Here is a 16034-nt window from a genome sequence, read left to right as displayed (position 1 = left end):
TATAGCATTATATTGTATTACAGTATATTATTTCTGAATGAGCATCGTACTGAAGCTCTTCTCAAGTGTATGCTTTTTTAACTTTGGAAGCAGGTTAAAGTGACATCCTAAAACTATTTCTCAGTGAAAGCTTTCAGATGAATTGTCAATATCCCACATAATTACACTACTTTTCAGCAAATTAGCTTCTGTGTAGGGCAGTTACAAACCATAGTACTGCTAAGAATGCACAGAATGCATTAGTGGCACCAGGCAGCCCATAAAGGTCAACATTTATGAGCGACAGTCAAGGTTAACAAAACTACAATATGATTATAGATCTATTTTCTAGACTTTCCCCTTGACAGAACAGCGTTTTCCTCCTGATGTGCTCTCCAAAGAAACCTGATTCTTTGAGATTTCTTCACTGTAACGTCAGTTCCACCACTCCCACCTTGATTTATCTCTCTGTTTCTATGTGGGTGTGAAATTCTTGTGCTGCTGAGTGCATTGCCTAGGTACTTCTATAGGCTTTTCTGTTTTCCCTCTCAGCTTCACCGACTAAACTATGTAGACTTCCAACTTCAGAGAATATACATGGATGCCTACTGATGTTCGTGATTGTCAGAGATGGGCTACTTAACTTAATGACTCAATGGTCTAATTCAGGCTGACAGATCTCATGAATAAATGAAGAAAAAGTCTTGTCTTGCCATGGCAGCTGTGCTTTGAAAGGGTTTCGTGATACTGAGAATAGAACTTAACTGACAAATCCATTTCTCATCAGTATTAATTATTCGGTTTCCAGTCTCTTCTCCATTGAGACTTTGATTTTGTCATTATGAATGTTGACATGGGAAGGAATATGGTAAATATAATGCCAGGCATATACAGACATTGTAGGTATGGGACAGCAGAGAAGACATCTATGCTATTGTCGTTATCCCCTTCTTATAGCAGTTAGACAAACAGAAGAACTATGCAAGTGCCCGTAATTCACTTGAAAATGGTATATTTGGAGACAACCTAAACATGCATAGCATTCTGCTATTCATGTGTGTTCCTTCAACCTTGTAAATGCAACATGAAGATGACATGCATATATTCTAATACCTTACTTTTAAAACAAAATTAATGATCTTACCTTCCATTTCATATCATCTTCTTATTCTCTGTTACATGATGACAACTTACTCCTTATACTACCAAATATGTGCTCTGAAATTCAGTGAGACATATTGTTTAAATGAGAACATTTTGTAACTTATCTGTCATACTTGCCTGTTGTAATTTTTAAATAATAATACAAATATTCATATTGAGCAAATCTCATTTGTCTTAAGTGAGCCGGAAAGAGATTTTGTCCTTCTAGGAAGAGGAAATGGTATGTTGGCTAATCATTAAAAGCTGTGGTTGCATCTTGTACAGATCAGATCTTTAGCTAGTATAAATAGGTGTAGCTTGCAATATGTACATGCTGAAAAATAGGAGCTACAAAAGAGTGCCTTCAGAGTTGATTAACACATCAATAGTAAGTGCCTCCTAGTTTTGCAAACAATATACTGAAAAATCCCAAACATACTGTGATACTGTGAAGAATGGCAACTGCCTCGGGATGAATGGCCATGATGCTTTCAAAGAATCTGCACCATTTAAGTGTTTTATTTACTCACAGAAAACACTGTGCAAGGCTCTTGTTTGAAGATTTTATACTGGCTGTAATGGGGATCATATGAACAGTCTTTTTTGGTGCTGTTAAGGACAGTAATGACTATTCCTTTTGGGGAACAAAGACCATTTCTAGTTGCCTGAGATGGCCTGAAGCTGCGGTTGTCAAATCCTACCTCTGTTCTTTGAGAACAAGTTGTAGGAAATGTTGCATGCAGTGAAGTTATGATGGCTGCCTCAAGTTAATGAAATTGAGAACGAAACAGAGGCAGAAAGAGCTAGGAAAAATGTGGGGAGCTGGGAGGACAAAGAAGGGAAGCGCGGGCCAGCAGTGACCGATACCACCTGTACCATTATAGTCAGATTGGTGGTGAAGATTTTAGCTGAAGTCTTGATCCTTCTGTACAAAGGAAAAAGGTACAGGCTCCAGGAGATACTGGTTAACCAGTCCTAAAATTTATTATTTCTAATCTACCTTTGTTGCCCATCCTGATTTGCCAGAGATTTCTTGAGCACCTTGGAAGATGTAAATGCAATAAAGACTCCTGGCTCTGGTTATTTTTCTAGCTAGCAGGGGCCATTATTTTTCTGTTACTCTCTCCTTTTGTCAGTTCTGATCTTACATTAGTTTTCCTGCAGTTTCTCGAAAACTGTCTTGTCTGAAACAGTTTATTATTCTGCCTCAGATTTATAAGCCACTTCATAATAGGCTGTGTTAGATGTTTAAAGACCCTAGAAAAAAGCGAACTCCACTGATTCTGCCTAGTTGCAAAATATGGACCTTTTAAATACAGAAGGGAGTGACCTGTGACTGAGGATCTAGAGCCATTTTAGATCTCTTAGCCTCCAGCTGCTGTGGAAACCAAGGCGTGAGTCACCGTAGACCCTCTCACATATGTGCCAACCTATCATGGATGTCACAGGTACCATGGGGTACATAGGCACCCATGTTTAGATATCCGAATTGCTCCCAGGAGATCAGAACATCTTGCAGTAGCCAAATGTGTAAAGACTCAGGAAGACTTGTTTTGTTATCAGTGTGATGAAATTGGTATATTGTGAGATTGGCAGCAGAGATTTTTTCAATTTTCCTTATAGTGACACCTGTGCGTTTGCCCCCACAAACCAGTGCCATGAAAAAAAGCAGTTTCTTCCAAGCTATGATAAAAGAGGATCAAGTGAATCATCCTGTATCTCTTAGCATAAGAAAGATGATTGCTGACTCCTTATCACTGAAAGACATGAGAGTATGTTGCTTAGTACTATATTTGGAGGAGAATATGTTGCTTGGAAAATATAGGTGTATGTATAGTCTATTGGTCATTGGTAATGGCATAAACTCCACATAGATCTTTTGTAGAGGGCTCAGCAATTTAAACAATTTTACAAGAATGTTAGAGTATTATTTGAACCTCCAAGAGGTGATAACATTTTTACTATTCCAGCCTTCTGAGTAATATTTCATCAAGAGAAGAGAAAGATGAGTTAGTGGTTAACAAATCAGAGTGTTTTACTTTTTCTCCTGAGAGCTGACCTCTCAGAGTAAAAAATGACAATGAAAGAGACTAAAAGCTTTAAAAGATTAAAGTAGAAAGCCTTATTTCACTCATGTGAGTTTCTCCTTGCAATTCAGTTGTTTTGGGAAATAGTCATCATTGAAGTAACTACATCTGGAATGAACTGTCATGTTTTGGTAGATAATCCTTTATGTTCTGGCACCGAATGGTACCTCCAGTTGTCTTCTGCGCTGGTCAGGCTGTTTCTTACTATCTCACATTTCTCTAATGTTAAGTGATTAGTGGGGTACTGGAAGACAGTTATACTGTGATACAATCTCACATCAAAATTTCAGTGTTGCCAAAAGGCATAAAATATTAAAACCAATATAATGTTACAGTAATGATCTTCTCAGTAGAAAGCAGGATCTGATCTTTGTAGTTAGGGCCTAGTTCTGCACACATTCAGTGACAAAAGTTGGGTGAAGGGTGATTTTGGTCAGCATGAGTGCAGTTTGCACAAGTGACTTGCTTGCTGATGGACAATTGGTAAATTTACATTTACGTCGGTAAATGCCTGTGAAACTTGGTAAAGGCCAGACTGGAATGCTCTAAGGGAAGTGGTATTGATAGAGAAATAAAGAGGGTGATGATCTCATCTGAAGTTGAATTACCTGAGCTGTATTAAGCTATAGCTTCAAATGTTGTGTGTCTGGCTACGGAAACAGAAATTTTGGCTTCTCTAACTTTTAAATGTAATTTTGCAGTTTGCAGCAAGTGTAGCTGTGCCACGTAGTGTTGGTGACATGCACAGTCTTCCCTTCTAGTGAGAAAGTGACTGTGATTGAACAACTGTAATCAAACCCCAATGGGCCATCGCCCAGCATCTGGCCAGTCTGCGATCAGCGATGGACATCAGGGGCTGGGAGCTCCTGTGCTCACAGGAAACACTCGTAACCTGAAATAGCCACCTCTGTATTGTTGCATGAACATCAAATACTCCCTTGCAATAACATAGACATACTGTTGTTTGACTTTATTATGCTGCTGTAGCTCACTAGTAGTGATGCGCTTCATTTAACCCATTTTATAATACTTTAAACTACACATTGAACACGCATTCATTCTGCACTTGGGGCCTGATCCAAAGCATATTAAATACATTTGAAAGATCTAGTCTACTTCAATGACTTTTGGCTCAGGCCCTCTATTTCTCTGAATGCTGTTGCGCCTTTTTTTTTTTTTTTTAATTTATTTTTGTTCATGAGCTGTAAGGGCTTTTTTATTTCTTTTATAAATAGCTGCATTTCAAGTAAAAACAAGGAGTTGCACAAAGACAACCTGCATCTCTATGTATGTATTAAATGCAGCTGTTGTCACATGTATAGTATTGTAATCAAAATATAGTGGCACTATTCTGTACTCATAATGTAGATGGTAGAATGTCTTGTACAGAAGATACAACAAATCTAGATGAGAATTGTCATTTTGTGGAAGGATAAACAGTCTGTTCCCAGTTACTCCTGAAAACTTTATCAGAAAGGAGACTACAGAATTTATTTACAGCCATTATAAGCACATTAAAATACTAGCAGGATAGATAGTACTATAGATTTTTAAAAGTAGAATTAATTTAAAGAGAACTGCAAAGCACACTTGCCATCTTGGAACCTACAGAGTATCCTGCACATTTTGAAGGCTTTGTCAAAGAAAAAGCCCCCCACTGTTGCTTCAGAGGCTTTAAAGACTTAATTTGGTTTTTAAATTTCCTATTTGCAGTATTGCCCTCCCATAGTGGCTTGTCATATTTTGTATGTTAAAATCCACAACTGAAAATGAAAAGGATGCTTTTAAAGCAGCTGTGTGGAAAGGAAAAACAATGGACGCAGAAGTTCCCTGAGCCTTTGGTGCTGGGGATCTTGCAGAGCCCTGACAGTTGACCGGGCAGTTTGGCTGCTTAGCACACGAAGGCCTCTGGTAGAGAGGAAGAAAGAGGATACAGACAATTTGCATTTGGGAAGTGGATCAGCCTGGAACTGTGCATGGCATCTAATACCTGTGTAGGAAAGCGTTAGGTGTAAGGGGGTGGGACAGGACTGGCATGCTCTCAGTATTACAAACTGTGCTTAGAAGTATCAATAGAATAGGACAAAATAGGTGGAAAATCTTTCTGTGGACAGTCGTTTAAATATGTCACATTACGTACTATATATGCACATGCACCTCACGGCAAATTATACTCTAGTAATAGCACTAGCTACTGAACTATGAACTGCTTCAAAGCATGAATTCATTTGAAGTAAAATTATCTGGCAAAGTAGATCACAATTTCAGTATGTCATGAAATTGGTAATTTGGATTAATATATGATACTTCTTTTGTTAATAAGGAAAAAGTATTATTTTGTCTTTTCAGATGTAATTGTGTGGAACCAGAACATCCTAGCAATAAAACCTTACGATACTGGCAGCACTACAATATATCTGCATCTGATGTGCCATGGGGGAACCTAACTGTGTCAGTAAGTGAAATATTGGAACTTAATAAGTAAAGGCATAAGCATAAATAATTTTTTCTCTCCTACTGCAGCAAATATATTGAAAAAAATACCGTGTTTTTTTCTGATCATGTTAGTTCAAATAAAGCATAAAATATACTTAACTGAACAAAGGTTAACATAGACTTTGAAGCATTATCTCCTTTTGTAAGCATTTTGCAGCCTTTGATAGTACACATTAAAGCAAGTATGTGCATTTTGTGCCCTGCTTTGGAAACCTGACACACTAGCACAAGAGTTTGACTGAGATTAAGTCTAAACATGTCAAATGACAACGGATTTGTCCTAAATTCTGCCAGATGGCAAAACCAAAGTTTCCTTGTGTAGAAAGACTCTGCAAGCGTTTATTTCCTCTAAAACATTCTTATGGCTCTTCAGGCTATAAAGGAGAGGAAGGGGAGAAATTCTGTAACAGTTACTGCTCAGTGACCAAATTTTTCTTATGTGTATTTTTTTTCTTTTTTTTTTTTTTTTCTTTTTTTCCTGGGGGTGGGGGAGCTACAAACTGTTTGGGGAGTTTGCATGGGTACACTTGTCTAGGTTTAAAGGATTTATTACTTGCCTTCTTTAAAGCAGCATTTACAATGATTAAAATGCCATACTGAGATCAGACCACCGCTTTCTCACAAATGGATCATTTCATTACACAGTCAAAGAGAAGTGAGTGCAAAAGACACAAAACTGAAGGGTTCTCTCAAAAATATAACTGAATTAACCCCATCATAGACATAACCGAATGAAATGCTTAAAAGCTGATGCAGTGGACCGTCTCCAGCACAGTTTTTTCTTTCAAAGGCCGAAATGTAGAACTGGTGTCCTCCCATCATGTGTTAAGCAAGAGCTGCCTTCCATGGCTGCTCTGTCTTGATAGCAGGGACTGCTCCTCAACTCTGTTGGTGTGGCAACAGCAGAGAAAAAGTTGGGAACTGCTGGCCTGAGGGATTCCAGCAATCCAGAATGAATATTCTCAAAATTGCAGCACACTCTATGAGCATCTGTGCAGGGGCAGACTCCTCCTCTCACTTTCTCAGATCCCTGACAGTGTTTTTCAGAGTACATTTGCAGCTGAGGAGATTTAAAATAACAGATTTTGTCTTAACTATAAATGTAAAAGACAGGCTGCATTATATAAAACCCTTTAAAACTTCTGTAAAAGCTTGTTACTGAAACTTGAGTTTACATGGGTGGCAGTAAAACTGATGGACTTTTCCCATTAGCTCCTATAGTTGTCAAAGAAATAACTAAAATTTTTCACACTTTCATGTATTTATATCTTGAAAGTATCATCAGAAACCTTCAGTTCTCCTGTTCTGGAGAAATGGAGTAAAAGACTAGACCTAGGTTCCTATAAATATTTGGTCAGTCTCACACCGCTGTCGTCTTCACTGCTCGTTTCTTCCTGTTGCTTCTTGTGCATGATCTAGAAGTTTCAAGTTTCTGAAGATCTAGGCTGGCACTCTCTAAAAACCAACAGTAGGACCAACAAGTTGTTTTGCTATCTGGGACTAAACAAATGTGAGCAAAGTGTTTATCGTGATGGTAACAAAATCATTTTCAGTAGGTGTATGATGAAATTCATCCCTGTGCTGTGCCAACATCAAGGTCTAGCTCAGGCCAGGACAAGTTTTCTACATGATGTCCCAGAATCTTGCCAATTTCTTCTGTATTTCCTGATTATTTTTTTTTTATTCCCCCCCTCCATTTCATCGGTCAGAAGTGAATCATAGTTATCCCAGGTTTACTGCTATACCACTATAAAAAGTTTTGCACTCTTTTGTCTCACAGTCAATCAAATAGCAACTGTGTTTTTTTTCAAGCCAGCCATTGTTTAAGACCAAAGTTTCTCATAACATGTCAAGCCACAGTGTTGTGATGGGAGTCTGATGAGCCAGTGACCCAGTTCATTCGATACTAAAAGATTCTGATCTGGCAGGACATCGCTGGCTGGAATCTCTGATTCTGGGTGCTGTGTTTCTTTTTGCTTAATATCTGTGGAGGAATTTGGGAAGGAGAAGGAAAGGGTTGCAAGTCTGGAGCTTGTGGCTCACATTTTGATAGCTACTCATTATTTCTCTGCCTGGAACAATTATGATTTTAAACAACTGAGGATGGTATTGGAGAATTACTAGATACATTTTCTAGTGTGTCTGAGTATTTGATCATATTTTATATTGGATAGAATGAATGTTATGGATTTTGAATTTTGCTGCATTTTATCAGATCGTTTTAAGAAAAAGATAATTTGTGGGATGTGCTGCCCCCATGTGGTATTAAATGTATTGGTCTGCTTTTAGGCTAATACTGTACATGCTAAGTAGCTTTTTCTTGAATTGGTTGGCCTGTGAAATTAAAACAAAAAAATCAGTTTTTGAGAGTGCACTAGGAGTAGCCTTTCTCTTTGTAGCTTTTGAACTTCACTTGCCTGTCTTGGAAGGAATTAGGAAGTGCAAATCTCTGTTTGTAAACAGAAAACAAATAAGTGTATTTGTTCAGTTTGAAATAAATCTGGGTTTATATTAATGACTTTATTTATGGTCTTAATCTCTCTTAGGAGGTTATTTTGAGGGTTTGAGAGTTTTCCATGCAGACAAACATTAGTGAGTTTTAATTTTTACAATAATAAATATTTAAAAATTATTTTAACTATTTCTAGTAGTACAGTCTGCTTGCAATTTAGGAAAGTAATTGGAAAGAAGATACCAGTGTAAGCACGGATATCTTTCAGAACAATAATGCTTTGCTCTCTCTGATAGGAATGTAAGAAATTTCACGGAGAGTTTGTTGGACGAGCCTGTGGTCATCATGGCCCTTATGTTCCAGATGTCCTCTTCTGGTCTGTCATCTTATTCTTTTCTACAGTAACGCTATCATCCACACTGAAGCAGTTCAAAACTAGCCGATACTTCCCAACAAAGGTATGTGCTATTTTTTTAATTCAAAAGTTGTCAGTAGTCATGTGTAAGCATGAATTTCGTCTGCATTGCAAATTCAATTAACTGCTGGTGAAGCGGACACTGCATCTTTTCTCTGTTGGAACATCATGTCAGAATAAGCACAGTTTTAGCTTTAAGCACAAAAAGGCTTAAAAAAGTGAAGAAAATAAATCTTAAATCACACATTAATGTTTTAGTTAAAATTGTTGTTTCTCTCAATACTCATAGGTACGATCTGTTGTCAGCGATTTTGCTGTCTTTCTCACTATTTTGTCCATGGTTTTAATTGACTATGCCATTGGGATTCCATCACCGAAACTTCAGGTTCCAAATGCTTTCAAGGTAATTTGTTAATAAATTGCATCGCCTTATATTTTTGACCAAGTAGTGTGCTATAGTAGGTTCATTATACTTTTTTAATCATCAGGAAGTAGTAACACTATTTTGAATTTTTCATGTTCACCAAGTACTGTGCAACCTCTCTGACTAGTAGCCCATGTAAGTGAGCCTCTGCTATCAGGCCCCTTAATGTTTCCTAATGTCTTCTGTGTGGGAACTCATCTGGCTCAAATTGCCCAAATCCTACACTACTGTAATGTTCTGGGGCTCCTTGCTAGGCTCATTTTATCAAATTTTATCAAATACGACCAAGTCTGTAGTATCCCAGATGATTTTATTATATGTAACTTCTCTTTTTGGTATCATAGGAAGTTTAGCATTTTTTCTGTGCTCATACATAGATTGATTTTAAAGGAAATCATATCCTAGTAATGTTTTTGTATGTATTCTTGTGAAGTTAAAATGTAAATAATCCTTAGAGTTCTGACTGGTCATGCATGACTGTTTTTATAGCCCACCAGAGATGATCGTGGCTGGTTTATTTCTCCTTTGGGGCCTAATCCTTGGTGGACAGTGATAGCTGCTGTAATTCCAGCCCTGCTTTGTACTATCCTTATCTTTATGGACCAGCAGATCACAGCTGTCATTATCAATAGAAAAGAACACAAACTAAAGGTATTCAGTCAAATAGTTATATTTTCACTGTTGTTTTCTGCTTCGGGCTATGTAATGTGCCTTCATCTACTTGAGTATGCTAATTTATTTTATGTTAAATAGTGCCCCTTTAAATTGTTATGCGTTTTCTCTGTTGGTCTCTGTAGTACCTGTGCCCTGTGTCAGTGATTTGCTGCCTTGCAGAAGTCTTTATGGATGTGATTTGGAACAGAGATTCTGAATCAAGAAAATGCTGTCCTCTATGATTTATTAGAAGTATGATACCTATTCACCTAAAAAAACAAACTGGACATTAACAATTTCCTTAAGTACCATAATTTTAATTGTACCTTCAGATACTGACAGTATTGTTCTACTGGATTGGATTTTGAAAAACTATTTAGGGGTTGTTTTGTAATATAGGAATTTTTTTCCTCTCTCCATCCTTCTCTGTGGTTCTACCCATCCAGTTTTTTATGCCCTTCCTATCTTAAAAGAGAAGAAGAATAAAACTGAGCTTTGGAGGCACAATGCGTTCTTAAAACAACATAGGACAACTTCCTGCTCTGTTCTCTAACACTTCAGTTGCCTACAGATGGAGAGAGAAAAAGGGACATCACCCCTCTGAAAAACTGTTGGGCAAAATGTAGCAGCAGGTTTCTGTACATGTATATGCAGCAAGCTTAGGCTTTTTTTGACATACTTTTAATAAGCAGCAATCCAATCCTAAGTTGCTTTAGCAAATGCATTTGCAACCTTCACTTTGCACTGCCTCTTCTTGGATGATTGTGACATTTGATATGTTCTTTTTTTGCCCTCTTTGTCAGCCTGGCTCTTCATGTCAATCCATAGCATTGCATGTGGTTAACTTGACAGATGCAGGAATTTGCTGCCAAGCTTTGGAATGTGTTTTTTCAGCACTGGCATCTGGGAGTCAGATGGTCCTCCTGGCTGCCCCCTTGTCTTGCTGCATTTTAGTTTTGCTGGGGTCTGGTGTAGCATCACCTGTTGCTACGCTTCCTTTTCTTCCCATATGTCAGGTTCCTCAGATCATGTATGAATGTGAGGAAATGCTCTCGGATTCTGTATGCATTAGCAGATACGTTCCTCATAAATGTGTCAGAAGGTAAAAAAAGGTGTCTCTGTTAGGATTTAGAATTAAACTCTTTCTTTGAGTGTCTCGTGCGTGTAACTAATAGCTGTGTTTAACACATCTCTGAATTTGTCAAGATGTGTCTTGGAGATAAGACTCATAAGCACTTTTGGGGAGTGAGGGAAGCTTGCTAGAGTTGATTCTTTTCATTTTCTTTACTTTATATGAATCCCCCTTTTTAAATAATGTAAGCAAATAAGATGGCATTTTCACTTCGATATGTGGCTTACATTTTCATAAACCCAGACGCTTCCCATTTTAGAAGTAAAAGTTGTCTTCAGAAAGAAATGATTTGTTTGCTTCCAGCTCATTTTCCCCTCTTTTTTTATACTTCCCATAGCAAATTCTGAATAGTGCACATTTCAGCTTTTGGCAGTCTCTGTAGCAAACCCTTCCAAGTTTAGTTTAGTTACTTTTTTTATGTCAAAAGACATTTGCATGGGTTTACAGGCAAAATTATGGTTCAACATATTCACACTGTTTGCATGAACATCACTGTTTCCTCAGACCATGACACTGGATTTGTTGCCATATTGCGAAATTTTGTGGAGATAACTACCTACCTGACTTTCTAAAGGGATGTAGCTTGAGCTCCTGCTTGCAGCTGCGTGGTCGTCCTGGGTGCTTGGTAAAATTGAAAAGAAACATCCCTCTCAGCTATGGTAACAGATATCTATACAACCAAGCTTGATGCAGACCATTGGGCATTTTCAAGTGAAGGTTGTATTTGCAGGTTTTTAAATGTATCTCAGATTTGCCCAAAGATTTTTATCCACTACTGCCAAAACAAAGCAACATGCTCCTGTTGGTAAATTTACAGAGTGTTTCACTACTACAGAGATGATTCAAAATCAAAGGTTTTGTACTGACGTCTCACATCAATGTTTATGACACTATTTTAAGTATTGAATAGGGAAACGAGTAAAACGGTACCTGATGATGAATATCATGTTATAGTTGAATTTAATGTATAGCGTAATGATAGTTTATCTTGATGTACAGGTATCTGCTCTTAGATAAGATAAAAGTATGTTAGTGAAAACTTCTTACTATCACATGCTTACCATCTATAAAAACTTTATATTATGTGGTTTTATGGCCCTTTATAGCATAAGCTTACTTTGCAAATGTTAATCTAAGAATTTTTGTGTAGGAAAGAATCAAAATACATATTTTCCTGCCTCCTATGTAAGGATGGCTGGGGGGTGTATTAAGATTAGTGAAGTTGAAAGCTGGCAGTGGAGCTTGATGTTCTGCTCACTGTTCTCCACAGCAGAGATTGAGTTTAAACCCAAATGTATCTATTTTCCATTGTCCTATTAGTATCTCTTTTATAACCAGGAAAGGTGTTTGCCCATTGTAAAGTGGATTTATGACATGTACACTTAATTCATAACTGAAATGAGTGTAATAACAGCATTTCTTGTGAACTAGTAGCAGTTCCCCTTAGATAACCAGTTTTCCATCACCACTGACCCAACCTGGGTAACACATAGACAAAAACTATTCTTTCCCACAAGTCACAAATTTTTTAATTGTCTCTAACTGTTCATTAGAAATGCCTGCCAGGAGTGTTCTCCTTAATTCAGATGTTGTTTTACATCTTCTTGCTGTCACTACTTTTTTTTCCACAGAAAGGATGTGGATACCATCTCGACCTACTCATGGTGGCAGTCATGCTTGGAGTTTGCTCTATTATGGGATTGCCGTGGTTTGTTGCAGCCACTGTCCTCTCTATTTCCCACGTGAATAGCTTAAAACTGGAATCAGAGTGCTCTGCTCCCGGGGAGCAGCCAAAATTTCTTGGAATCCGTGAGCAAAGAGTCACAGGGCTCATGATTTTTGTCCTTATGGGCTCATCTGTCTTCTTGACAAGCATCCTGAAGGTAATTTGGGGAAGTAAGGAAAAGCTAAATAATACTGCACTGAACTGAACATTTCACTGTTGTGTTCCAGGCACATTACTAACATAATGTTACACAATGATGATCTAAAGTGGAATTCTAATTTTGCATAATAAAAAGGCTAGGGACATCTAACATCTAACAAAAACCTTGTAATGAAAATCTGGCCTGACTGAAGTCAGAGGGAATTCTACCATTGAACTGTAGTATATGAAGATTCACCCTTTGTCTCTGCTTCGGGCCTGTGGCAAATTATCATGAAACAGTCTTGTTAAATTATACCAATAAGTGCATTTATTTAGAAACTTTAAAAACATTTTGTGATTTCTGGATAATTTAAAAATATTTTCGCAGTTGCAAGAGAAGTTGTATGGTTCATTTATTGGAAATGAACGTGAAGATTCTCTCATGCTGCCTGCATACTCAGCCCAGCTCACAAGTGTCCTGAAACTGGTGTCTAGTTATATGCATATATAATATCATCAACATACAGAATACTTACTGTTTTTAAGAATTATCGGGCCTCTGTGAAATCAGTGAGACTTCTGCCATTGACTTCAGTAAGACCAGAATTTAGATTTGCATGTTGTCACAGCCCTTAGAACTTGTACTTTCCACTGATATTTTATTAAGTATATCATAAAGCCTTCATTTTGAATACATAGAGAACGTGAGTTTTGTGTATTTAGTATTTAAAATGGACACTTATCTGTGGAAATATCCCTTCACCTACACAGTGTATACTGAATATTTAAAATATTAAAAATCATCCCACAAGAGTCATTCACCCATTTTTAAATGTTCGCAGCACAGAACATTTCTTTTTTTTTCTTGAACATTTTTCTGAGGATTATAGCTTTCCTATCCAGATGCTCCCCTATTTTAAGTAAATAATTTAAGTATCTATCACTTTCATTTTTTGTGTAGTTCTGTTAATTTTATTAATAGTGAATAAAGTATATTGTAATGACTGGCTGTGAGAGGAAAATAAAACTGTAGAGACAGATTCTTCTTTTGCTTTATACTCTGAGAAACATTATTAATTTGTAATTGAGTGACTCTGATTTACAACTTGTCTGATTAATGCAGGCATATGGCACTTTGAATTTCAACTGTTTCAGATGTCTTTCTAGGAGCATTAAAAGTTGTTAAATGGTATTTAATATGCTCTTCCTCTTCTCTGCTTGTTTGTCTAGTTTATTCCTATGCCAGTACTTTATGGAGTATTTCTTTACATGGGTGCCTCATCTCTAAAGGGAATTCAGGTAAAATGGATTTATGAAGAGTCTGTTACTGATGATGTTTTCTATAAAATGTGTAGCTATTCTTGTTACATTATTTTATTATCATTTGTATACAATCTTAAAGGAGTGTTGCGAACCTTGAAAGTGACTCAATTAAAAAGGAAAGTGGATTCTCTCTACATAGAGTGTTCCCTCTAAGTAATGTGCCCCACTTATTTTATTTTTTTAGGTGCGGGTTTTTCTGTTCACCCTTGTTAACTGAGTAACAACTATCAGGATCTCTACCTCTCCCCTGCCTCTCATTCACCTGCTTGCCTGCTGCCTTTTCAGCCTCCACGTTAGTGCCTTCCTAGTGGTACGCTTCATCTTGAACTTTGTCTGTATGAGGCTTTTCGCAAAGTTACCCTAAAACTAACACAGGTGACATTTTGAAGATATTTCCTGTGCAAATAAATTTCCCAGGCCAGGAAGTGGAACTGTTGCAAGTCCCATGCTACTTAATTTTTGGCCTCACAGGTGAAGGGCAAGTCTAGTGGACGGGCAGCATTACTCCAGGATGACTGCAGCATTCAGTGCCGTGGTGTCACATCTTTTAACCCATCTGACACAAGCACTCAAATTCTCAAGTGTGCCTTTTTTATTGAAAGTTGAGGTACTGATACACATTGCAAGACAACTGAGAGAGAACAGTCACATATGAAAACATGAATTATTCTGTGCAAAAGTTTGTCAAATACATAATTGTTTCTTTCATTATATTTATTTTTTTTGATTGTGAGTTAAAAGTTTCTTGCTTTTTTATCTACTAGTTATGAGCAAAGCCGGCTCTTGTTTTTGAGTGGTGTTTTCTATTTTGAGTCTTTTCTTTTATACCTTTGCCTAGCCCTTATCATTTGAGTTGGTATTCTAAGAAGTGTAGTTTGGCTTTCACTGAGGTTTAGATAATTTCAACTTCATATGGTTCAGCTGTTTCCCAGAACAAGGGTATGAGAAAGTACACTATTGAGAAGTGGTTTTTAAGGCGTGCTAAAATCTGGCTATCTTTTCTTGGAAAAGTGGTGGCATCACCCTACTTTACTCCCTCCCCCAAGCTGGGTCAAGGAATTGAGATTTGATAAGATGTTTTTTGTGGGAGGATGTGCTTTTTGCTGTTTCTGTGCAAAAGAAAAATGCTCAAATCTGGCCAAATTATAAGCCTTTAAAAAATGCAGTTTACACATGCTCAATGAAAATTCCTGAAACTTGAAATTCCTGAAGACCGTGTGAATATAGGATGGCTCATCCATGCAGGGAGAAAGGGTGCATCACCATCATCACTTCGCCATAGCAGCAGACACAAGTCTCGAGGCAGTTTGGGGCCTAATAGGTCTGAGAAACAAGACCCTCTCATGTGCATTCCTAATGTCGTGGCACTTGGCTTTTGGCCTGGCCTTTTTTTTTCTTTTTTTTTTTCTTTTCCCCTTTGCTGTTGTTCCTGGTCTTGTGAAGAGAGTGCAACAGGAAAAATAAAGCAGCCCCGGATAAAGTGTCTGGTGCAGTAAACTGAGTGAAGAAAAAAAAAAGGGAGTTTCATCCACATGAGATAAAGGACTGAGGGAGATCCCTCCATGATCAGATTTTTGTGTGCTAAAGGAAGCAGAGCTCAGTTGTTGAAAAACAACTTCCAATCAGTTTGATTTGCAGTTGATTCACATCTACTTTGTAGTTTGGCTTTGCCTAACTTTAAGAGTTCTTGACTTGAAATCTTTGCAGTACTGTTTTAAAGTAACTACTTTACTTTTGTGGAACACATTATGCAGTTATGAGCGGGATGGTTCCTGGAGTATGATTGTGCAGAATGTCTTTCACCAGAATCCAATATCTCAGCACATCTGCAATAGAAATACCTAGGGAGACAATTCTGTATGAAAATTGAAATGAACTTAAGAAGTATGACTAATGAAATAATTAAACTTTACTTAAATAATACAATTGTCATTCTTACTCTGGTGACTCAACTGAAGAGAAGATGAGTCCTTTACCACCATTGGATTGGTGTAGATTGTAAACCGAGGTAGTCCTTTTTCATGCCCCTAAGCTTCCACACAGTTTTTGCCTTTAGAATAAC

General features: G+C 37.5%; 1 protein-coding gene across 2 annotated transcripts in view; it reads left to right on the top strand.

The window, feature by feature from the left end:
• SLC4A10 (solute carrier family 4 member 10) overlaps positions 1-16034 on the top strand; it is a gene marked incomplete at its 5' end in the record, with an annotated part of 153202 nt that overhangs the window by 126220 nt on the left and 10948 nt on the right. For both annotated transcript variants that reach the window (XM_082055425.1, XM_082055424.1), the window contains 6 exons: positions 5559-5664; positions 8454-8615; positions 8862-8975; positions 9486-9647; positions 12414-12665; positions 13880-13948. In XM_082055425.1, coding sequence (XP_081911551.1) covers positions 5559-5664; positions 8454-8615; positions 8862-8975; positions 9486-9647; positions 12414-12665; positions 13880-13948 — 865 coding nt within the window. The remainder of the gene's footprint in view (positions 1-5558; positions 5665-8453; positions 8616-8861; positions 8976-9485; positions 9648-12413; positions 12666-13879; positions 13949-16034) is intronic.

The sequence above is a fragment of the Streptopelia decaocto genome, assembly GCF_964273445.1.
Source record: "Streptopelia decaocto genome assembly, chromosome: 6".
Lineage (NCBI taxonomy): Eukaryota > Metazoa > Chordata > Aves > Columbiformes > Columbidae > Streptopelia > Streptopelia decaocto.
Note: the sequence above shows the minus strand (reverse complement) of the source record. Positions and strands in the feature narration are given on the sequence as shown.